Source organism: Hevea brasiliensis, chromosome 2 (genome assembly GCF_030052815.1).
Source record: "Hevea brasiliensis isolate MT/VB/25A 57/8 chromosome 2, ASM3005281v1, whole genome shotgun sequence".
Classification (NCBI taxonomy): domain Eukaryota; kingdom Viridiplantae; phylum Streptophyta; class Magnoliopsida; order Malpighiales; family Euphorbiaceae; genus Hevea; species Hevea brasiliensis.
The window spans coordinates 105,146,353-105,171,589 of record NC_079494.1 but is presented as its reverse complement, the minus strand read 5'-3'; the positions used below and the strand labels follow the sequence as shown (position 1 = coordinate 105,171,589).

Sequence of the window (25,237 nt, the reverse complement as noted above, 5' to 3'; positions counted from 1 at the left end):
AAAAGTCTCCTGATATTCTATGCCTTCAACTTGATTATTTCCCAATCTCACTAATCGCGCCTTGTATCGTTCAACACTTCCATCAGAATTGTATTTAATTTTGTATACCCACTTGCTTCCTATTGCTTTCTTCCCAAATGGCAGATTTTCAACTGTCCATGTACCATTATCCTCCAAAGCCTGTATTTCTTTTCTCATAGCTGCTCTCCACCGTTCATCCTTAACTGCTTCTGCATAAGAGCTTGGTTCATGTCCTGTAGTAATGGCTGCCAAAAAACATCGGTGTTATGCAGAGAATTTATCATAACCCACATAATGTGCTATAGAGTAAGGCGTACCTGAGGAATTAGATTGGGAAGGTGAGCATATCGAGGGGCTTATTTTAATGGCGTTTGTCACATAATCCTTCAAACGAACACTAGGTTGCTTGGCCCTTTATCCCCTACCTAGTTGTTCTTCAACAACTTCACCTCTATCCACTCCCTCACTATTTTCATGGATCAATTCTTCCGTTTCAGGATTCACCTCACTTTCTCTACTCACACTTTCATCGTGCTCCTTTCCCAAGTTGTTCTCTAAACCATCAACTTCATCACCCAACTCCTCAACTCCATTTTTAATGAGTTCATCACCCTTTGTTTTCTCATTTGTATATGGAAATTTTGTTTCAACGAATACCACATCTCTTGATACAAAGTATTCTTTAGTTTCCAAATCATACAATCTCCATCCCTTCTTTTAAAATGGATACCTAATAGAAACACACCTACGAATTCTACTACCAAATTTATCTTTATCTCGATTCAGATTATGCACATAGCACAAATAACCGAAAACCCGAACGTGTTTGTAAGAAGGTACTTTCCCCAAGAGCATCTTATATGGGGTTTTACCATTTAATAACATAGATGGAGTCCTATTAATCAAATACCTGGCTACAAGTACACATTCTCCCCAAAATTCTATGGGTAAATTTGCTTGGAATATTAATTGTTGGCATTGGTTGCTAATACCATTACAAAGCTTAGTGTTGGTTATTTTAAAATTTTTAGATTTCAAGCACTAAGTTTACTATTCCATTAGTCATTTGTACAGTAGGAATTTGATAAAATTCTCTCCATGAAAGTTGTTCTTTTACGTGTCTTCTTTAATTCTCTTTTTGAATCACTCCATTTGGAGTTTTCTAGATCAAGATATGTCAATTTGAACAAGGCTGGCCGGATTGGTATCTGCCCAGAATTTCTGGGCAGAATGCCATTCTGCCAGATTTGGTATTTCAACTTTGGCTATCAATTTCATTTGGTTAAGTTTAGAATTAGAATTTGTGTTCTATGTGAAAGTTGTTGCAGATTGTCTAAGCTTTTCATTGATATAAATTTCAGGTCAATTGGACCTTTCTATACTGAGTTATGACCAAATGAATAAACACTGTTCATTTGGTCATTTTGCCCAAGCAGAATGAATGGTACCCAGATTTGGTCAATTTTTAGGTCAGTCTATTATGGTTTTCTGGGCAGGGTTCCTTCATCAAAGTTATGCCATTATGTATCTAATTTTATATCCAATTAGCCTTGTACCAATTTAACCTACACAACTCTAGTTATAGCTACCCAAATTTGCTGGACTCACACCCAGTCCTGCAGGTCACACTAGGCAGCATACCTAACTTCAATTCCCATGGCACAAATCACTTCACTTCCTAATCCCACATAGCTAAATGATCACTAATTGACCATTATAACTTCCTTTCACTAATACATGAGCAAATCTCAAATTTGTGCCCCAAACCCTAACTCTAACCATTTCAATTCTTCAAACATATATAATCAATGGATCAATTCATACTTTCAATGATGCATACACAAAGTTTAAAGGATTAATTAACACTAACCTTGAATGAAGTCACTTCTAAGCTTGCTAAACCTCACTTTTTCTTCTTTTAATTGCTGCCCAAGTCTTGCTCTAGTGGTAAGAGAAATTTTTTGTAAAGGGAGAATGAGGTTCTATGGTGGGATGAATGGGGAAATCAAGCTTACAATGAAGCTTTAATGGAGGTTGAGAGAAGTGAGAGAGAGAGCTGCCGAAAATTGAAGGAGATGAACAGAATGTTTTTTAATTTTTTTAGTCTAATTTTGTGATACTTATCCCTTTTAATTGGCTTGGTTACTTCCCATTGGCTAGGGTTTAATTTCATTCATTTATGACATCATGTTGATGTCATAAATGTGAGTTTTATTTTATTTCCATTTCTTTTCTTTTCTACCGATTTTTTTTTGTAATTTTCATTAATTTTTATTCATATTTTATGTCATAATAATTATTTACTTAATTGGGCAAGTCGGTTAAAAATCATCTCTGAAGACGAAATGACCAAAATGCCCTCTGTTTGGCTTATTGAGCCAAAATCATCTATACCGATCTAAACATTTTTCTAAACATTTTCTTAGCATTCTAATGCTATAAAAACCTCAATGACTCTTCTTTGGAGTCCAAAAATTTTTTCATGAATTTTCTCCCTGGTTTAGGGTTTCTAGCTGTGAAGACAGCAACTTCTCGCTGGGTTACCCATCGCCAGGGCACCAGCTCATTTAACTTGGTTGTATTTTACTTCTAAAATTTTTCCTTAATTTTTCTTACCATTATTTGAGTTATTTATGACTCCTCACTCTAGTCCAGATATAGTTCCAGACATTCTGGCTATCCGGACCGACACCAGTCATTAGAGCAGTAGAATGTATAGAATGGCTACAGTGAGGGTGTTACAACTCTTCCCCTCTTATTTAAATTTTATCCTCAAAATTTACCTGATGCAAACAGTTGAGGGAACTGTTGCCTCATTGTCTCTTCACTTTCCCAGGTTGTCTCCTCGATGTTGTGGTGCCTCTAAAGCAATTTCACCAGTAGAATTTATTTGTTCCTCAATTCTTTCACTTCCCAAGCCAGAATCTATATGGGTTCTTCTTCATATGTCAAGTACGGTTGAATTTCAATTTCTTCCATAGAGATGACATGTGAAGGATCTTATCTGTACCTTTTCAGCATAGATACGTGAAACACATTGTGGATCTTATTAAGCTCTGGCGGTAAAGCTAGCCTGTAGGCCACTGGTCCCACACGTTCAATGACTTCATATGGGTCAATGAACCTAGGGCTTAACTTACCCTTTCTTCCAAACCTTAGTACCTTCTTCCACGGTGATACTTTGAGGAACACTTTGTCGTCAACTGCATATTCTATCTCTTTTCTCTTCAAGTCGGCATAAGATTTCTGTCTGTCTGAGGTAACTTTCAAATTAGCTTTTATCAGTTTAACCTTCTCCTCAGTCTATTTCACTAGGTTTGGCCCAACCAGCTTGTCTTCACCCAATTCAATCCAACACACTAGGGTTCTGCACTTCCTCCCATACAGTGCCTCATACGGAGCCATTTGGATGTTAGCTTGATAGCTATTGTTGTATGCGAATTCTTCCAGTGGGAGGTATCTATCCCAACTTCACTCAAACTCGATGATATAACTCCTCAGCATATCCTCAAGGACTTACCATATATTTCATGTTATTATTATCATTTTAGTTCAATATTTGTACGAATTCAATTGGTTTCAACGTTTACCTGGATTACTCTTTTTGATTGCCCATCCGTCTGAGGATGAAAAGCTGTGCTAAAGTGGAGTTGTGTGCTCAAGGATTCTTGCAACTTCTTCTAAAATCTAGATGTAAACCTTGAGTCTCGATCAGATATGATGGAATTCCATGCAGTCTAACTATCTCACTGATATACAATTCTGCCAGCTTCTCCAGTGAGTAATCAGTCCTAACTGGCAGAAAGTGTGCTGACTTTGTCAATCTATCCACTATCACCCATACTGCATCATGCTTCTTCTGGGTGAGAGGTAGACCACTTACAAATTTCATAGTGACCCGGTCCCATTTCTATTCAGGTATGCTTATAGGCTGTAGCAATCCGATGGAACTTGATGTTTTGTTTTAACTTGCTGACATGTCAAGCACCTGGTAACATAGTCAGCTATATCCTTCTTCATACTAGCCCACCAATAGTAAGGTTTCAGATCATGATACATTTTTGTGCTTCCCGGATGCATAACATAAGCACTAATGTGTGCCTCTTTCAGAATACTGGTCTTTAATTTTCCATCATCTGATACACACACTCTTCTTTTGTAATACAAATGCCCATCTGCTTTCACCTTATAGTCAGTTTCCTTCCCTTTTGAGATTTTACCCATAATAGCCATTAACTTCTGATCTGCCTTCTGCCCATTTTGTATTTGCTGTAGCAGGTTTGGCTTCACTTGCAACTCAGCCAAAATAGCTCCATCTCGAGCCAAGGACAAACGGGCATTTAGTGATCTCAAAGCTGTGATGGACTTTCTACTCAAAGCATCAACAATTATATTTGCCTTCCCAGGATGATAATCAATCACACAGTCATAGTCTTTTAGGAATTCAATCCATCGCCTCTGTCTAAGGTTGAGTTCCTTCTGGGTTGGCAAGTATTTCAGACTTTTGTGGTCTGTGTAAATATAGTACTTTTCCCCATACAAGTAGTGCCTCCATTTCTTCAGTGCGAAGATAATTGCTGCAAGTTCTAGATCATGGGTAGGGTAGTTCTATTCATGTGGCCTTAGCTACCATCACTATAGACCATAAAGTCCTTTCTTGACATTAGCTGTGTTAACACTGGTGCCTCTGTCAACATAGCCTTCAATTTCTCAAAACTGGCCTGACACTTATCGTTCCAGTCAAATCTAGCATTCTTGTGTAACAACTTGGTCATTAGAGCAGCTATTAGAGAAAATCCCTTCACAAATCTTCTGTAGTAATCGGTTAGCCCCAAGAAGCTTATGACCTCAGTTGTATTTCTGGGAGGCTTCCACTCCATTACTGCTTCTATATTCTTGGGATCCACTCTAATCCCATCAGTTGACACTATGTGTTCAAGGAATGCAATCTCACTCAACTAGAAGTAACACTTGGACAACTTAGCATACAGCTTCTTTTCTCTCAGGATTTACAAAACAATCCTCAAATGTTCATTATGTTCTTCCCTGCTCTTGGAATACACCAAAATATCATTAATAAAGACCACTACAAACTGATCTAGATATGGATGGAAGATACGGTTCATAAGGTCCATGAATGTTGTTGGTGCATTTGTTAGGCCAAGGGGCATCATTAGAAACTCATAATGCCCATACCAGGTCCTAAATGCAGTCTTTGGCATATCTGCATCCTTTACCCTTAGTTGATGATATCCTGATCTGAGATCAATTTTTGAAAATACACCAACTCCCTTCAATTGATCAAACAGATCATCAATTCTAGGCAACGAGTACTTATTCTTCACAGTCACTTTATTCAACTGCCAGTAATCAATGCATAGCCTCAAAGTCCCACCTTTCTTCTTCACAAACAGCACTGGAGCTCCCCATGGTGACACACTGGGGCGTATAAGCCCCTTGTCCAGTAACTCCTGTAACTGAATTTTCAGCTCCTTCAATTCTGTAGGTGCCATCCTATAGGGAGCAATAGAAATTGGTGCTATACCCGACAGTACCTCAATAGCAAATTCAACTTTCTTTTCTGGTGGCAAACCAGACAATTCTTCAGGGAACACATCTGGAAAGTCTCTTACCGTGGGTATATCACACAGATCTGGCTTAGCTTGTCTAGTATCAACTACATGTTCTAGGTAGGTTTCACAGCCCTTTCTCATCAGTTTTCTTGTAGTAGTAGCTGAGATGACATTGGACAAGAAATCTGTTCTTTCCCCCACAATTGTGATCTCATTTCCCTCAGGAGTTCTCAAAGAAATCCTCTTCAATTTACAGTCAACCATTGCCTAATGACATGACAACTAGTCCATTCCCAAAATCACGCCAAACTCGTAAAAAGGTAATTCAATCAAGTCTGCCGAGAATTCATACCCCTGAATCCTTAACGGGTAACCTTTGTACACCTTATTCACTCCCACACTGTGGCCTAATAGATTAGTGACTAGAATATCTTGGTCACTTTTCTTTATAAGTATCCCCCTTTCTATAGGTAGCTTGATGCAGATATATGAATGGGTAGATCCTGGATCCACTAATGCATGTACAAAGATGTTGTAGAGGGAAAATGTACCCCTGATAACATCTGGGGCATCTTGCTCCTTCTGAGCTCTCATGGTATAAGCCCTGTGATATCCCAAAATATGTCCAAGAGGGGGGTGAATTGAACTTTAAAAATAATTTTTTGGTTCTTGCTCAAAACCTTTGAAAAATTATAGCTTGGTTCAACCTAATTTTCTATTGTGAAATATGTGCAATACTGCTCATTTGATAAGTTGATACAAGGTTGGCTCATAAGCATTCAGTTTACTGATCTAACAGGATATATTGACATTCAATAAGAATTTTAGTAATCTGAATAAAATCACAACACAACAAACAGAGCAGTATACTAAATATATTAGTTGACAGCAGAAATAGTAGTAAGCAAATTTTATCAGATATCAGCAGATTCAACAGTAAACCAATTATTTCAGTTTGCAGTAGAGTTAACAATAAATAGTATTAATTTTTTTATCTCAGCAAAATCACTTCAATCAAAAAGTTAAAATGCATAAATGTAAAGAGTAAGGGTTAAGAAAATTGAACACTGAATTTTTATAGTGGTTCGGCTAAACTAGCCTATGTCCACTCTCTCAAAGATCCTACTTTGAGTCTTCACTCCACTAATCTTCTCTTTTAAAGGCAAGAGATAAAAGCCCTTTACAAATCTTCTCACCAAAGCTTTTACAAGCAGTTTCACACTTCTACCAAGTGTTATCCCAAACACTTTTCACAATCAAGCTTCAATAGGTGCTTGAATGACCTCTCATAAATGATAAGAAAGTGTTTAACACTCAATCTCACTCAATACAACAGAATCTATAAAGAAAAGATGAGTAAGTAAGCTAATGATGAGCAATAAAAATGATTTGTGCACTTTGAATGAAAGCTTTAATGATCTTAAGAGGTTAGGAACAGTAGAGAGACTTTCATTAAGTGCAAAATGGCCAAGAGTAAGTGTATTTATAGCTTTGGATCATTTCTAACCGTTTGAGAACTCATTTGAACGTTAAAATTTCAAATTTCAAGAAAATATTCATTATTTTGTCTTTTTCAATGATGTTGTGCAAAGTTGAGACAGTTGGCATACCAGAAAAAGTAGCAAACCAGTTAGCATACTACAAAAAGTAGCAAACCAGTTAGCATACCAGGAAAACTTTTCTGCATAACTTTGAAAACTTTAAAACTTTACACCAAATCATAATCAAATGTTTTTAGCCATTGATGATATTTAAAAGAAAATAATTGAGGGATTAAAAATAAGTATCATTGGCTTCTACTCCTCAATTCTTTTCACAAGTAATCATAAAAGTTAAAAATAACTTCTATACTACATGTGCCTTCAAATTTAATCTTTAATGAAGCTTTAAAATGTAACATTTTCTTCCTTTATCTTCTTTGATTCGTCTTGTGTTATCTTAAAATGCCATCCTTTCTTTAAAAGCACGAATTCATTATGAATTCCTTGAGTCTTTTTCTTTGTTATTTGAGAAGCACAATACTTAAAACAATGTTAGTTTGATTCTAGTTGAGTTTTGGTATCATCAAAATCTATGCTCCTTTGAGCTTATGGGGTCAACACCTTGGCAGGTACTCTGACCCTTGGCCTCTTGGCTGTCTCAGATGTAGGTCTCTGTGATGGACTAGTTGCCTCAGATTTATCAGACCTTCTACCCCTTTGAGGTGCGAGCGGGCACATGCGCTTGAGCATGCTTGATTCTGCATGGACAGTTTCTTAGCTGATGCTTTATAGACCCACACCTTAGGCAAGCACCCGTCACTCTCCAACACTCCCCCTTATGCCACTTCAAGCAATGTGGACAGGCAGAAGATGCTGGGGCTGATCCCCTGAACACCGTCCCTGGAGAGCTGCCCACTGATAGTGTGGACTGGCCTCTCCTATGTGTGAACTATGGTCTGGGCCCCTGGGACTGACCCTGACCTTGAGGCTGACTCGAACTCTAAGCAGGTGAACCTTTAAATTTCTTCCCAAGTGCAGAGGATGAACTGGACTGATCTGGACCCCTCTTCTGCTATCTCTCCCTTCTGTTCTACTCATTTATTCTGACTTTCTCAACCTTTAAAGCAGCTTCCACTAATTTGGTGAAGTCTATAATCCCCAAGGCAGTGATCATTATTTTGATATTGTCATTTAGCTCCTCTTCAAACCTTCTGCACCTCTCTACTTCTGTGGGGACTATCTCTCTCCCATACCTACTTAGTCTTATAAATTCCTGTTCATATTCTGCTACAGTCAGCTGTCTCTGCCTCAAGTTGATAAACGCCCTTCTTCTGTCTTTCAGATATACACTTCCCACATACTTTTTCCTGAACTCAGCGAGGAAGAAATTCCAAGTTACCAGCTCTAGCCGGACTTCACTAGATATAGTCCCACCACTGATAGGCATCGTCTTGCAGTAGGGACATAGTACCCTCTAAGTTTTGCTCTGGGGTGCAATGCAGTTGCTTCAATACCCAGATGGTTTTGTCTAACCAATTTTCAGCTGCCACTGAGTCATCTTCTCTCTTACCCAAGAAGTCCACAGCTCCATACTTTCTAAGTTTTTCCAGGTGAGATTTCTGCTGTGGAGGTGGTGGTAGCAGTGGCATAACCCCAGCCATTTGTTTAAAGAAATCTGCCATGAGCTGAAATATAGCCGACAGAGGCTGTGCAGGCACTACTGGTGCTGGTGGAGAAGGTTCTCCCTAGCCCCCAGTCTCAGCTGCAGGTGGAGCATGACTCTCCACTTCTTCCTCAACTGCCCTCTGTGACGTAGGGTCCATATCCTAATCAAAAGAAGAAAAAGAAACAGATCTGCATTAGTGTCACTTTAACTCTTACAAATGCAATGCATGGTATGGACTCTATCTAAATCCAGAAACGCCTAAACAGTGCTCTGATACCACTAAATGTGACACCCCTTACCCGTCTACAGTGTAGTCGAGCAAAATATACCACACAGTATACCGGAACACCATATCTTATCTCATTTATATATTTCTCACTTCTTAATTTATTTATTTAGGATCACTATGTGAAATTTATGAAATTGATATCATTTATATTATTTATTGAAATTTTAAATTTATTTGAGGTTCCAAAAATTTTACAGAAAATCCGGCAGAGTGCCGGCTAAAAATGGAGAAAACATTTCTTCAAAACCTGTAGAAAACACTTCCAATAATTGTTCTAATCCACCACTTCAACTAGGTCATCAATTCTCAACAAATTTTCATCAATTTCTCAGACTTTCGAATCATTCAATTCACATCATATTTATACTCAAATCATAAATAAATACTCAAATTTATAGATAATTACATTAATACAAAATTACAATACAGAAGTTTCAAGTATACATGATAAACTAAAAGTTTAATTACAAAGTTTGCAAAAATTATAAAATACAAAAATATAGCCTAGTGTCCTACCAATGCACTGTAGCTGTGAGGTGACACCGGACACTCGCAGATCTGATCCTCACCCGGACTGGGGTCTACTAGAATCACGCTCTGTATCTCCAGTATCTACGCGTGGCAAAAGCAACGCGCTAAGCAATACTGCTTAGTGGTGCCAATAATAAAATAAAAAGAACTAAAAATAAATAAATATGCAGTATATATGCTAATTTTTCATACGGATAAGTTTCTGGCAATTATTTGTAGTATTATTATTTTGGTACTTTTTATATCAATAATTGATTAACATTTATTAATATTTATTTTTGGTTGCCCAAGTAACCTATACCAGTTGACTGGACTGGATAAACGGGTAAACTAGCACTAGATATCAAGTATCTTGGGTCATCACACCATCGGTCACAATGTGTCTTCCGGTGTGCAACAGAATAGCTAATAAGCTGTAATAGATATTAGACACAAGGCCAAGTATCACAATAAGGTCAGAATGGCCATTCAAGCCATGAATCACAAAATGGCATGATGCCATATGCAATACTGTTAACAGAACCCTATTGGCATGTCAACCTATCCAAACCAATCACACTAGGGCATTTAACATTTTTAATTGTGCAATTCTTTAAAATTGAAATTTAATTATTATTATTTATTCCATTAGTTAACCAAAATGTTAACTTTTTCATAGACAATAGGTATATTAGTTCTAATATCCCTAACATACCATATTTTACATTCTAAAATTGTTGGCATTGGTTGCCAATACCATTATAAAGCTTAGTGTTGGTTATTTTAAAATTTTCAGATTTCAAGTACTAAGTTTACTATTCCATTGGTTATTTGTACAGTAGGAATTTGATAAAATTCTCTCCATGAAAATTGTTCCTTTATGTGTCTTCTTTAATTTCCTTTTTGAATCACTCCATTTGGAGTTTTCTAGCTCAAGATATGTCAATTTGAATAAGGCTGGTCGGATTAATATCTGCCCAGAATTTCTGGGCAGAATCCCATTCTGCCAAATTTGGTATTTCAATTTTGGCTATCAATTTCATTTGGTTAAGTCCAGAATTAGAGTTTGTGTTCTACATGAAAGTTGTTGTAGATTGTCTAAGCTTTTCATTGATATAAATTTCATGTCAATTGGACCTTTCTATATTGAGTTATGACCAAATGAATGAACACTGTTCATTTGGTCATTTTGCCCAGGCAGAATGAATGGTACCCAGATTTGGTCAATTTTTAGGTCAGTCTATTGTGGTTTTCTGGGTAGGGTTCATTCATCAAAGTTGTGCCATTATGTATGTAATTTCATGTCTAATTAGACTTGTACTAATTGAACCTACACAACTTCAGTTATAGCTACCCAAATCTGCTGGACTCACCCAGTCCTGCAGGTCATACTAGGCAACATATCTAACTTCAATTCCCATGGCACAAATCACTTCGCTTCCTAATCACACATAGCTAAATGGTTACTAATTAACCATCAGAACTTCCTTTCACCAATACATGAGCAAATCTCAAATTTGTGCCCCAAACCCTAACTCCAACAATTTCAATTCTTCAAACATATACAATCAATGGATCAATTCATACTTCCAATGATGCATACACAAAGTTTAAAGGATTCATTGACACTAACCTTGAATGGAGTCACTTCTAAGCTTGCTAAACCTCACTTTTTCTTCTTTTAATTGCTGCCCAAGTCTTGCTTTAGTGGTAAGGGAAATTTTTAGTAAAGGGAGGATGAGGTTCTATGGTGGGATGAAAGGGGAAATCAAGCTTACAATGAAGCTTTAATGGAGGTTAAGAGTAGTGAGAGAGAGAGCTGCTGAAAATTAAAGGAGATGAGCATAATGTTTTTTAATTTTTTTTAGTCTAATTTTGTGATACTTATCCCTTTTAATTGGCTTGGTTAATTCCCATTGGTTAGGGTTTAATTTCATTCATTTATGACATCATGTTGATGTCATAAATGTGAGTTTTATTTTATTTTCATTTCTTTTCTTTTCTACCCATTTTTTTGTAATTTTCATTAATTTTTATTCATATTTTATATCATAATAATTATTTACTTAATTGGACAAGTTGGTTAAAAATCATCTCTGAAGACGAAATGACCAAAATACCATCCGTTTGGCTTATTAAGCCAAAATTGTCTATACCGATCTAAAAATTTTTCTAAGCATTTTCTTGAAATTCTAATGCCATCAAAACCTTAATGACTCTTCTCTGAAATCTCAAAAAAAATTTCACGAATTTTCCATCGAGTTTAGGTCTTCTAGCTGTGAAGACAGCAACTTCCTGCTGGGTTACCCATCGCTAGGGCACTGGCTCATTTAACTTGGTTGTATTTTACTTCTAAAATTTTTCCTTAATTTTTCTTACCATTATTTGAGTTATTTATGACTTCTTACTCTAGTTTACATATAGTTCTAAATATTATGGCTGTCTGGACCAATACCGATCATCAGAATAGTAGAATATATAGAATGGCTACAGTGAGAGTGTTACAAGAAGTGCAAATGAAATGACTGTCTTCCCCCACGAGTTAAAGTCTCCAGTTTCTCTTGTGTTTTCTTTTCCACAATCAGTTTTTAATGCTTATTTAGCTAATTTTCCTTCAACTTTTATTTAACTTTTTTTTTTAATGCAATGCTTTTCCCCATTAAAAAAAAATTTATAATCAAATAAAAACTTGAAACTGTATTCTAATCAGATTTTTGTACCATTGTTGTTTAATGCAGCAATTATTATTTAATAATAATAATATCTAATAAAAATAATAAGAATTAATAAATAATATATAAAAATAATAATTATATTAATAAATAAAATAAAATAATTTTATTAAATAATAATTATTAATTAATTTGATTATAAAAATGAGAGAAAAAAAAAGAATATGATAATTATACTTTTGAGAGAAGAGTAAAAGGATAATTTTATTTTATTTTATTTAAAAATCTGCTATTATATTAGAGGATTATTTTCTAAAATGAAATTAAAGTTGAGTGATTTTCAAAATTTAAAGATAAAAATAAAATAATCTCCTAAATTCAAGGACTATGAATGCAATTTATCCGATTAGGAAGATGTGTTAAGTTCGACCTAACTAAAGCCTAAATGAAAGTGCCTTTACGCCCCAACTACTTCCACTCGGCGTCTCCCTCCGATTAATCCTTCTTTAGAACCACCAATAAATAATAATGATTATTGGATGCTTAATCGCAGGCAAAAACCTTCTAATCATTGTTATTTAAAATATGGGTTTAATTAATTCGTATGGGGATCGAATTCCTACATCTGCCCACCAACTTTACAACCTTTCATGTAAGTTGACAAAGAATAAATAATCTTTCTTCTTATGGGTTTGATTATTAATTTTGTACACATAAATATAGCTTTCTGAAGAGAGGATAGAGAGCAATCATTGACCTACTCATAGAAAATGAGACATAGCATTCTTGCATGCATGCCCCTAAACACCTGGTGGGGAACGCTTTGGCAGCAAATGGAAATTTTAATGCTTTCCTTTTGTCCAATTGTCTATATAGCCATATTTATGTGGTGGGCTTGCTTGAGCCGCTAATATATGGTCCTTCTAAAGCTGAAGGTTAATTAATTAATTAGCAGTGCAGCTGGTATTGTTTTTTTAAACAAGTCATTTTCATATACTAGCATATGCGCTGCGCACGAACGCTCAGACAAATCCCACTTTGCCACTCTGACATGATGAAGACGTTTGCTCTACTTGATTACTTTCTTAACGCAAAATTTGTTAAGCGTATATTATTAAGTGATTACCATATATATCGTCCCTGCTATGATTATCCATTTATACTGTTTGTTTGGCTGCCAATTATAAGATTCCTAAAAATTAGGTTTATGCAAAGAGAACCACTTAAAAAAAAAAAAAAAAATCCTGCTAGAAGATTTATAAAATATATTTAACAATTAATTAAAAAAATAAAATGTGTAAAATTATTTATAAATTAATAATTTATTTAAATAAATATCTTTAAACCATTTATATATTTAAAATCATAATAAAAATATTTTAATAATATTTATATTTATTTTAATACTTCATCTATCTAGCAAAATAAGAAAAAATTATTAAATTATTTTATATTATTTTATTTTTTTAAATATATTAATAATAATACTCATATCATAGATACATTAATAAATTATATTATATTCAATTTAAATAAAAAAATAAAAATAAAAGAAAAACGCTTTTCATTTTTATAATGCATTTTTAGAAACATGGCAAGAGCCGGAAACAATTTTTTTATTAAAAAATAATTGAATTTATTTATTAGGGGTGAATTTATTTATGTTATTTTATTTTATTTTAACGAAGAAATTTATTTGTGTTAAAAAAAATTAAAAACTGAAAAATGAGAACACGTGGGAGGAAGACAGAGACGAGTAGGCGGAGGTGCTCCGTCATAAAGCGAAAATGCCCGCGAAATCTGGAGCGACAGACAAAACGTGGAAAACAGAAAACAGAGGAGCAGAAATTGAAACAGAGTCTACAAATTAGCAATCAAAATAGGATCCTAAGGAATCGGAACCTCAATTTGGTATATTGCATTGTCTTGCATCTGATCATTTTCTCTTTCTGCCATTTTTTTTCCCTTTCTGTATCTGTTTCTCTTTGTTCCCATTATTACCTCTCCTTGTGGGATTTACAGCTTCTGCTGGTGGGTTGTTGTCTCACAGAGAGAGAGAGAGGAATGGGGGAAATCCAAATTCTCTGACTTGGGTTTCATTCTTTTTGCTGGGATTTCCCCCCTTCTTTCTTCTCAGGTTCTTCCCTCTTCTTCTTCTTCTTCTTGCTTTTGTCTTTCCTTTCTGGTTTTGATTTGGTGACGTTGGCTTCTCTGTCTCTCTTTGTGCCTAATTCATTCCAATGTTCTGTTATTAGTGTCTACAAAAGTTTCTTCTGTTGTTTCCTGTTGTATAGAATTTGCTTTTTGGGACTCATTCTTGTATGCTTTCTCATTGCATTAGTGTGCATTTCCTATTTGATTTTGCTATACGTAATGGCTATTCTGTCCTCAAATTGTCCGATTTGGGTTTTTTTTTTTCTTTTTCTTTTTCTTTTAATGTGTCAGGACTTAACATTTTAACTAGTTGTAATTTGTATCCTCTAATAAGAACTTAATATTTGATGTTCATCATTTTGTCCCAGTGCATAATTATCTGGATTTCTTTTGTCTTTTACTATCTTAAGTGATGTGGACTCGTAACAATCTGTTCTCTCCTCTTTTACTCCGGTGATTCACCTGTTCTTTCTTTAATACAAAATGGTTTGATCCTATCCGATTATCCTAGTGACAGAATTACATATTTTATAAGGAAACCCAAATTGGAATCATCCTGGGTAAACGTTCAACTCTATGAAAATATGCTTGTGGGAACTTGAAACCATAGGAATACTATTGAAATTGGTGTGTAAACTTTCACTAGGAAATGAGAAGTTATTTTCTGAAGAGCTCTCCTCACCGAAAAGCAAACATAACTTTCTTCTTTTGCTACTGTTTCAATGTGTGGGTGTTCTTGTTATTCTTCATATTTTTTTCTGCCTTGAATCTGTATGGTTAACTACTATAAATTTTGTGTTAATAGGCTTGCTCTAGTGTGGAAATTTACTCCAAGTCGTCTTTTTTTTTTTTCTAATTTTTTGACATTTTTTCTTATTTATTTGGCAGGGTAAAATATTGCAGGTTCCTTTTCTTTCCTCAGTCTTGTGTTCTTGGTTGCCTTCTCGTTGAAATAAACACTTTCTAGTGTGGTGTTTATTGAAGGTTGTTGTCACAATGGGTGGATGCGTCTCAACAGCCAATAGAAGAACCAGATCACATAGGAAACGCCTCCATAAATTTGCCAAACGCCGTGGAAAGATTTCCACTTCTATTCCTGATGTACCTATCAAACGCTTTAGTGATTCTGCAATCGGAGATTATACTCTTAGTGAGTATGTTCATCTTGACTTTGAGAAGGGTGCTGCAACTACATGCAGAAGATCTGAAGCTTCTAACAAGACTTTCCATCACACCCAGCTACAATGGAACCATAGCCAAATTGATGCAAATGGTATGTTCTTTCCCTCTATTTTACATTTCATTTCAATAACAACAACTTAAAAAACACATCTCATTGCATCAGAATTCAATCATTGCAATTTGCAGGAATATGCCAAGAGGAAGTATGGTTTGACTCTGTTAGTATTATAGACTCAGATTCAGATGATGATTTTATTAGTGTGTATGGAGGTAATACACTCACATCTCATCACAAACAAGTGAATATTTTTAAAATTCTGACTCTTCTATGTGTAGGCCAACACTTATTTCTTTCCCTTCTTTGGTCTGCCAGATGGTTTTTCTTCTGTTGGTAATACAATTGGGCAAAAACCAAGCACTCAATTGCTTCAATATGGAACTGCATCTCGCATCCTAGATACTGGAAGCAAGTATGAAGGATTCTATGAAAGTTACCTGAAAATAGATGGAGGGGTTCCTAAGGGTGAAGACATTGCTACTAAGACAAAGAAAGTAGTAGATGATCCTTATGGAAGTTTTAAAGGTCTTAAAGAGCTTACTTGTGACTCTGGAGAGAAAGTTCAAGAAAATAGAAGAAAATCAACAGTTATTATGGTTTCTTTAAAGAGGAAATCCTGCGATGGAGAGGAAAAGACTCAATTCTGTGAGTCCTCATAGTTGTTTTTATTATGTTCAGAGTTTAAATAGTTGAAATATTACTATGAAACTTAATGTAGCTTTTTAACTTTTGCAATATGGTTTGTCCTACTAATAGTAGAAGTCCCTATGTCACTAATGCACATGATACACAAATCAACACTAAGTACACGATGATGGATACATGATCATGGATTCTATTTTGCTGAAGCCATGTTAGGTCAATAGAACAGTTCATATACAGATGTCTATAACTGTAAGCTGAGAGTTGAATATTTGGATAGAATAGGTGAAACATAAAATTGCAGTCTTGTCTGTAAGTGATTTGTATGTAAGTGTTGCTCTTTACTAATCATGATTCAATGCATAAGCTGGTGCAGCTGGGAGATTGTTATATCGCCCAAGAGCAGGATTTCTAATTCCAAGTTCAAAAGGAGAGAAGCCTACTCCAGGATGCTGGACTGAGGTTCCTCCTTCAGTTTTTAAACTTCGCGGAGATAATTATTTCAGGCATGTTTTTAAGTCATTTCTGCATGTCTAGTATGAGCATGTGTTTTAAACTTTTCTTTGTCTTTCTATTTTCTCTTGTTGTTTGACTTCTATGCATCAATGAACTAATTATGCAGAGATAAGCAGAAGAGTCCTGCTCCAAATTTCAGTCCTTATATACCAATAGGTGCTGATTTATTTGTATGCCCACGAAAGATAAATCATATTGCTCAACACCTTGAACTTCCTTATGTGCAACCACATGAAAATTTGCCATCGCTTCTAATCATTAACATACAGGTTATCTCTCCTCTTTCCTTAATACGATCATTTCCTCAAGTTTTTCTTCTCAGAGTTTGTTATGGGTAGAGAAAGAGGTCGGGGTTTTATCCACTAAAAAAATGTTTTGCATTTTCACTCAGTTCCACCAATAACAAAACCCATTATTGCCATTTATAAAAAGAAAGAAAATTGCACTCGCATTTAATGTGAATTTGCTTGGTTTGTTTCTTGGGAATTGTTTTGCCAGAACTGTGATTTGGACCAGAATGAACTGTAAAATAAGCAACAGGTAGTTAGGCCATCAGTGGTTAATTTTTATGTATTCATTATGGGTGTTTTCATTGCAGCTTCCCACTTATCCTGTAGCCATGTTCCAAGGTGATTGCGATGGGGAAGGCATGAGTCTTGTACTATATTTTAAACTATCTGAGAATTTTGATAAAGAGATCTCTCCTCACTTTCAAGACTCCATCAAGGTATTTTGTGAACTATTGTTTCATAGAACTCTTATTATGTGATTTTTAGTTGCCCAAAATGCATAGTCTAGGCCTTCTTTTTTTCCAGATGGTCCTAATTAAGGCTAACTAATTTTTTTTTTTCTCTGGGACATAGTATCTCCTCCACTCCATTAAAAAACCTCAGCTTAGGTAAAGAAAGCCTTAGCCTTAATTGCCTGAGATCAATTTGCTCATTTTACACAATATAGTGTGACTGAATAGTGACTTGGTGGCACAAGTACTTAGCTCAAAGTTCTTTCTAAAAGAAGCAAAATGCATAGATGTACAAGATTCAAATAATGTTGCTTACTCTGTTTTTTTTTTTTTTTTTTTTTTTTTCTGAATGCAAAATACAGGCCATATAGTTTCTTTTTGCAACTTGTATAATACTTTAGCTGATTACTAATGTTGCGTTCCGCCTCAGAGACTGGTCGAGGATGATATGGAGAAAGTTAGAGGCTTTGCAAAGGAGTCCACAGTTCCTTTTAGAGAAAGGCTAAAAATTCTGGTAGGGCTGGTTAATCCAGAGGACTTGCAGTTGAGTTCTGCGGAAAGGAAGCTTTTACAAGCTTATAATGATAAACCTGTTCTTTCACGCCCTCAGCATGAGTTCTTTAGGGTAATGAAAGTTCCTCACTTATTTCAAATATCGCATTTTTTTTACCAGTGGTAAGTTTGATAAAAAAATATTTACTGACTGAGTAAAAGACAAGAATCAAAACAATGCAAACAGATACGGTTAACAAGTTTGAACAATAATTTCCATTTGCCAGTGAGTCCCTTTGAGTCTTTCAACATTTTAGGTTGATTTTGCAACTTGAAGCCTTTCCTTGCATTGCTTATATAGAACAATATATTTTTGTTAGCTGTGAATTTTCACCTTTTGAGTTACCGTGCTGTTGTGTTAGAATTAGGTGAAGTCCTCATTTGTTCCTTAGCTGCAGTTGCTGCCTATTGTTTACCTTGTTTTCCTTGTTCTTTTCCTTTAACATTGTCTTCTTTCTTTCTTCTATAACCTGCAGGGGCCCAATTACTTTGAGATTGACCTAGATATACATCGTTTCAGCTACATTTCTCGAAAAGGACTTGAAGCATTCCGAGAACGTATGAAGGATGGGATAGCTAATGTGGGCTTGACTATTCAGGTATTGACTTAGCCACTAATATTAGCATAAGCAAAATGGTTTCAACATGAAAGGATTTATATAAAACACTACATTTGTCTGTCATTTATGCTTCTGTTGCAGTTTGTCCTGGTTCCTGTTTCTTCCTCTAATTTCTGCAAGCTACTTTCTCTCTTTTCCCTTGTTTATTGAATCAAACATCTTTCATTTGTTAAATTTTCATTCAAGCATCAGCAGCTGAACTGTTTTTTCCATGACAATGTTGACAGGCACAAAAACCAGAGGAACTGCCAGAGCAAGCATTGTGCTGTGTGCGATTGAATAAGATTGATTTAATTAATCGTGGCCAAATACCCACCATTGTAACTAGGGATGATTGATTTTAATGGGAATCTGAATGGTAAGGCCTCTGCAGTATATAGTTCTGGCGCACACAACAATTTGTAGAAACTGGACCATCATCACCTGCATTGATGGTAAAAATGGAAAGAAAATTCTATTTATTTTTTTCTTTTGAACTTGAAAGTGAATTCTTGTTAATCTTATCCATGAAGATCTGTATTATTTTTCTTTATGGACCTAAAGCATTGATCATCATTGTAATGAAGGATGAAGAACAGGAGATTGGAGATCAAATATCTAGGAGATAAATTTGGTTCAGTAAGCAAGCATTCGAAACAAAACAATTTTTAGATTGTAATATACTATAAAAACCACCCCACTGAAAGGGAGCAAACAGCAGATCATCCATCTTCCGGAGCACTTTGTCACAATAAATTTTATTTTTCTTTTACTGTCAACTAGGAGGCTGTTCAGCCAGGATTATACCCTTCTCTCACTAATTCTCACCCATCCAACAATTAAAATAACTATAAAAAGTAGTCCACAACGTGATTCATGAAAATATGAACACATGAAGTGGGTATAAGACATTCTGAAATTAATTAAATGCACCTTATTTAACTAGAAAAATGCATCATATTAACAATTACTTGTTATGCCATACAATAGCTACCGTGGGGTTCATCACTCGCTGCTCTGCATTCTCATTCATATAAAAGAGTACGGTTGCAATACTCAATCAATTTTCATGAGTATGAATCTTTTTTGATTTAATAGTGGAGACGTGTACATACGCACTATATCAACACCCCAATCTAATATTAAGTGAGCAAGAGGTTTAGGCATACTGCTGCCTGGGTATTTTGGAGTATAGGCAAGGGTTTCCATATCACGGATGATTGTGGATAATGAAGTTACTTTCGCCACATCAGCGGTGCAACATAGGCAAAAGTTCTTGCGTCTTGATGGACGAGTGCAGGTAAAGAAAAGAGGGTAGAGTTCACCTAGGTAGTTTGAACATAGAATTATTGACTGTAACATCAATAAAGCATGTGGTTAATATGAAGAGAATGAGGATTGACATAACTTGTTCTCAATAAACTAAGTGGACAAGGGAAAAGGCAAAAGATATTGCTAACACGGATCATATAGTTAACCCCAATTAGTGTAGGATTAAGACTAGTTGTTGCATTAAATTATCTTCAAACTTTTTAACCTAAATAAGTAGGATAAAAAGTCCACTGCATTCATCAGCTTTCATCTCCCCATTGCCAATCAACATTTTCTTCACCTAGTCCATATTGAAACAGAATTCAAGACTACTTATAACCAAGACAGCAGCCTGCCAAAATTCAAGGCTGAACCATGTGAAACCTTTGAACCAAACCAGTGAAAAACAAGGCAAATGTCAACAGATGATAAGACTAGGAAAATATCTGCATTCTCAAATGCATAATCCAAATAAAACAGTTGTGATTTGTTAACAACTATAAGCAACATTACTTCCAGATAATGTACAAAAGAATGCACATAACAGGATTCCAATGAAATATACCCGCTAACCTGTTTACATAAAACAGTAGTGTCTTCTAACTGGGTCCAAGAAAGTTAGGCCCAGATTGACTTCTCTCTTATCTTACAGCAAGTTCATGATTCATAGTAAATGTCTGTGTTATCCTGCTTTTCATGATAACTCAAGGAAATTATGTTATCTGCTCTTCTTTTAACCGCAGCCGTGCTATAGGTTGTTGATTATTAGTACCAAAGTCTCTCCTATTATCTAAGGCATGCTTCTCTACATTTTGTTGTTTTAGATCAGTTGGGTTACTACTGGTTGTGCCGTGGCTGCTCCCTTTAGCAGCAGGAACATCATGATTATGTTTGCCTTCATATGTTGTTATAACTGCTCTTGGGTCTGTTGCAGCTCTCTCAACATGTTTACGGACTTTGCAGCCTGAGGTTGTGCATTTATAATAGCTCCTGTTGACCATAGAAGGGAAAATACACCTTAAATGTTAACATTAAATAGATAAGTATTTTCCATAGACACAATATGTAATGGCAACCCAAGGTTACAAAGACAAAAATTAGGCATTGCAAGATGGGTATAAATATTTTCTATAAACAGAATAAGCAACAGTAACCTAAATGTTCAACATGATACCAACAGCATAGGTGTCACCTTTCTCTGGGAAGACATGGTTTCATGACAGAACACCAGTAAAACTGAATAAAGCCTCCAAAGCAGGGAATTAAATATTAAATAATTGTAAATATAAAAGAGTAAAAAATTTAACCAGAAAACTAGATAGGAAAACGCTAGTAATGATGAAATGACAGAACAACCAACAAATATAAAGTCTTCTAAAAGCCAGAGTAATAGAGAGAGAGAGAGAGAGAGAGAGCAAAACACAAAATTTTAAATTCTAACAGAAGATGATCCAACAGCATCAAGAACATAAAAAGCAGGAGGAAGAAGTCTGAACTTTGACTCTCGCATTTTTCTCCCGATAATAATTTCTTAACACTAACTCTATATCAACTGTTTTGCATAATCAAGGGTATTTTGGCACTGTGATTGGAAGAAATGGATTTCCATACATAAATTAGCAACTTCTGTTCACGTTTCACATTGAAGACCACAACAGTAAACCAACAGAAAAAAATAAATAAATAAAAATCAAACAGTATTGTGTGCTTCCAATAAGACCTAGCGTGATTGGTCTCCTTATCCCTTCACGCATGTGGGGAGAGGGGTTTTAGGTTTGAGTCTCCCCATCCATCCAACTTGGCAAGAATAGGGAGAAGATTACGCTCTGTTGTATAGACCATGGCTTATTTGGCTTCATAATGAACCAAAAAATTTTTTTAGGAAAGACAGAAAGAAAAAGAACACATTTGTATGTAGCTTATTTAAAAAATTGTGCCAGATGGAATTAAGATGGAAAGGAGGAATCGGGAAAGTATCACTAATAAAGAATATCATATTTTCATTTTCTTTAATTTTCTAAGTCCCACACCCTTCAAAAATATATTTTTTGAAAAAAAATATATATGTCATGTGGTTTCTATGGATCAACATGCATAAAAATCTAAATACTGCAAATGCCTATCAATTTCAATTATGTAGACTACCACAAGGAATTCTAAACCATACTGAAGGATCATAAGAACCAAGGAATGGTGTTTATTCAATTTGTCAGTACTGCTACAGGATGCAATCATATAGGCTATGGAAAACCACCTGGGATAAGGATTGCCTTTGACAACTTTCTGCCCATACTTGCGCCATCTATAGCCATCATCCAAAAGATCAACTTCACTGGTAGTCTGCACAATGATTCTAGGCTCTGTGACAGTCCTATGTGAAGAAGTTGGTTCTGTTACCTTGACTTCCGTGTTTCTGCAGGACAAAGATTTTATTAGGCATGCTTAATAGAATATCTAACGCAACAATGACCATAGAAATATTTAGTCATACGAAAGTACCTTCTCTTGGGATCACGTTCATCTTCATCATTTTCATCTATACCAGTTTCAGCATCACCGACTTCCTCACTGTCGCTTGTCCCAGATAAAAGTTCAGGCGTAGCCTGGCTTGATTCCTGATCCTTCCTATCTTTAGATTTGTTCACATTTCCAAATTCAGAAGCTAGTTCAAAATTATTCTGATTACTTGAATTTCCATTCAAGCTTCCAGCATCCTTTGCACGCTTATTGGGTTGGGGACGTTGATGGTTGTGCTGCCCCTTGTAGATAATTTCAGTTACATGACCATCAAGAGATCGCTCAACCTTTTTCTTGACAGGACATTTGGGATGTGTGCATTTATAATAACTTCGAGGAAATTCACTCCCTTTCACCTGTTTCTGTCCATATTTTCGCCAATTGTAGCCATCATCGGTAGGTTTATCAACAACAAGGGAAGAAGCTTGAAATCTTTGATCAGAACGAGAGAAGTCTGAAGATTCCTTAATGGAAGCACTAGGGCCTGGGATTGAGGGTAACATCTGCTGGTGTCTAGTTGAATTAGTTGTGACAGATGAAAACTGCGTTGAAGAAGTTGCCTGTGCTGATGGCAAAGAAGATGAATGCTGTGCTTGAATATGCATACTGGAATGGGCTTGCACAGCCTGAGCAGTAACCTGAGCTAGCGCCTGCTGGTGTGTCATTCCCAAGGGTCCCTGCAAACCTCAAAAACCATTAAAATAAGCAAATGACAATAACATAGCCTTTCGACTATAAACAGAGACACATTAATATGCAAACAGCGCCAGACCCATTACGTATCTATTAACACATGAGTAGATTAGGAATCACAGTCCAGATTAAGTAACTCAGATTGCTAAAAGACAGTACTGCACCTTCATTAGCATCAAAATAACATAACTTAATGATAATTACATATGGATGTCATTATGTTACTTGTTTTAATTTTTTATTTATTGTCAATGTTATTACAACTATCACTGCCCAATTACCGCAACTATTACCTTGTCACCACTACCACAACCACCACTATCACTATTTAGCCACTGTCATCGCTATACTACCTAGCCACTACCATTGTTGTTACCTCAACTTATTATCACTACTATTGTCTAACTATCATTGTCTAACTACTACTGTCAGCGCCGCCGCCGCCGCCGCCGCCGCCATCACTTGACTACTAATCACTACAACCATTATCACTCATTATTAACATTATAAATAAATTAAATATTAAAATAAAAATTATCATTACATTACACATACTATTTATATATATTTTTTTACAATCAAATATAGAAATGTATGACAATTAAATTACATTATAATTTTAATTTTAATTTTAATTATATTACATAATTAATTATATTATATTACGTTAAGCCCTATCAAACATAACCTTAAATCTTTCAACTATCACCAACAATGCTGGTAACTATTCATCATTGACAAAGCTCCAATCACAACAAAACTATATTTTTGAAATTATTTTTATTCAAGGGGAAGGACGATGGGTTCAAGTACATCTTAAGCTATAAGTAATGGCATAATCTAAAAAATATTAAGGAAGTAACAAAATCCAAAGTGCTCAAGTACCTCCTTCCTTAACATCTTGGTTGAAAATGAAATCCAATAAACCAACTTATTGGAGCCACATGGTGGACCATTGACAGATTGATGTAATTGATAGGATATGAAGATTGCCAAACTAAAATTATCACATGCTCCAATATTATCACTGATCTCAATAAATAAAGCTGGTCCATAAATAATGAAATTCAAATATCTTAAAAAACAAAAATATTAATAGGACATAGGCAAAGTCTAAAATGTTTTGCAAATGGACACATGGGCATGGACTGCAATTATTGGTTCTGCAATTTCCAAATTCATCCTCTCGCTTAATGACAGTTTCTCACCATTCCTGAAATTCCTACCACTTTCCAAGATGTTAATCTATTTTGAACACCATGCAATGTTCAGCAAACAAAACTAAAGAATTTTATGAAATAAACTAACAATGAAAGCTGATAAACGACTCCGCACAAACATTTCAACGCTCAACTACTAACTACCTGGGGAGATAAGAACCCGAACCCCGGTGAATCGAGAAGAGCCATCGGACTCAGCCCCGGAGGTACAGTGAACATCGGCGACGACGGAACGATGGACAAATTGGCCTGCTTGCTGACGTCAGCAAGAGAGTTTTTATTCTCCTGAGGAGGAGGAACGAGAAGTTTGTTGTTGTTGTTGGTATTGGCAGCGGGAGAGACCATGGCACCGGCGAGGAGCTGGGAGAAAGATTTGAAGTCATCGGAATCGGAGAAGAAACTAGAGACAAGAGTCATGGGGCCAGGGCTGAAGCCCATACCGAGGCCAGAGGTGAAGAGCGTATCGTTGAATGAGCGAGGCGGGAGAGAGATGGTAGTTGGGCGGGCAGAAGAAGTGGAAGAGAATTTAGACGATGACGGAGGAAGAGAAGAAGAAACCGGCGGCGAGGGGTGGCGGGGTCCATTATCAGCCATTGGATGAAGAAACAGAAACGTGTTACAGTTGTGGCCTGCAGGCGAGCGGTTAACAACTTTTTCTGTCTATCCAAACATAAAAAAAGGTTTCTTTCTTTCTTTCTTTCTTTCTTTCTTTCTTCTTTGTTCTCTCTTCTCTTTTAAGGATTTGTTTGGCGGATCTGGAATTCAGTAAAAAGTCCACGCCCCCAGACACCAAGCTTTAAAACCACTTTTCGTTTTGTCTTTTTCTTTTCTCTCTCATT

At 35.8% G+C, this 25,237-nt stretch overlaps 2 protein-coding genes across 2 annotated transcripts; one reads left to right on the top strand and one right to left on the bottom strand.

Annotated features, from left to right (window-relative positions):
* Nucleotides 1-14,107: 14,107 nt before the first annotated feature.
* On the top strand, nt 14,108-19,210 carry LOC110668337 (uncharacterized). The gene is made up of 12 exons (XM_021829529.2): nt 14,108-14,123; nt 14,235-14,349; nt 15,255-15,269; nt 15,351-15,639; nt 15,735-15,818; nt 15,922-16,251; nt 16,616-16,754; nt 16,871-17,033; nt 17,363-17,491; nt 17,937-18,131; nt 18,535-18,657; nt 18,906-19,210. Exons 4-12 carry the CDS (start codon nt 15,363-15,365, stop codon nt 19,014-19,016), a joined length of 1,551 nt encoding a protein of 516 aa, XP_021685221.1. The 5' UTR covers nt 14,108-14,123; nt 14,235-14,349; nt 15,255-15,269; nt 15,351-15,362; the 3' UTR covers nt 19,017-19,210.
* Nucleotides 19,211-20,399: 1,189 nt separating this feature from the next.
* On the bottom strand, nt 20,400-25,177 carry LOC110668338 (probable WRKY transcription factor 3). Its single transcript, XM_021829530.2, has 4 exons — nt 24,543-25,177; nt 22,468-23,162; nt 22,223-22,381; nt 20,400-20,958 (listed from the first exon to the last, which is right to left on the bottom strand). Exons 1-4 carry the CDS (start codon nt 24,990-24,992, stop codon nt 20,682-20,684), a joined length of 1,581 nt encoding a protein of 526 aa, XP_021685222.2. The 5' UTR covers nt 24,993-25,177; the 3' UTR covers nt 20,400-20,681.
* Nucleotides 25,178-25,237: the final 60 nt, after the last annotated feature.

Coding starts and splice junctions, on each gene's coding strand:
- LOC110668337 (XM_021829529.2), top strand. CDS start 15,363: ATGGGTGGATGCGTCTCAACAGCCAATAGAAGAACCAGATCACATAGG. Junction 17,034..17,362: donor TTCTAATCATTAACATACAG/GTTATCTCTCCT, acceptor TTTTCATTGCAG/CTTCCCACTTATCCTGTAGC. Junction 18,132..18,534: donor CTCAGCATGAGTTCTTTAGG/GTAATGAAAGTT, acceptor TATAACCTGCAG/GGGCCCAATTACTTTGAGAT.
- LOC110668338 (XM_021829530.2), bottom strand. CDS start 24,992: ATGGCTGATAATGGACCCCGCCACCCCTCGCCGCCGGTTTCTTCTTCT. Junction 23,163..24,542: donor TCGGGTTCTTATCTCCCCAG/GTAGTTAGTAGT, acceptor TGAGGTTTGCAG/GGACCCTTGGGAATGACACA. Junction 22,382..22,467: donor GAACGTGATCCCAAGAGAAG/GTACTTTCGTAT, acceptor TTTGTCCTGCAG/AAACACGGAAGTCAAGGTAA.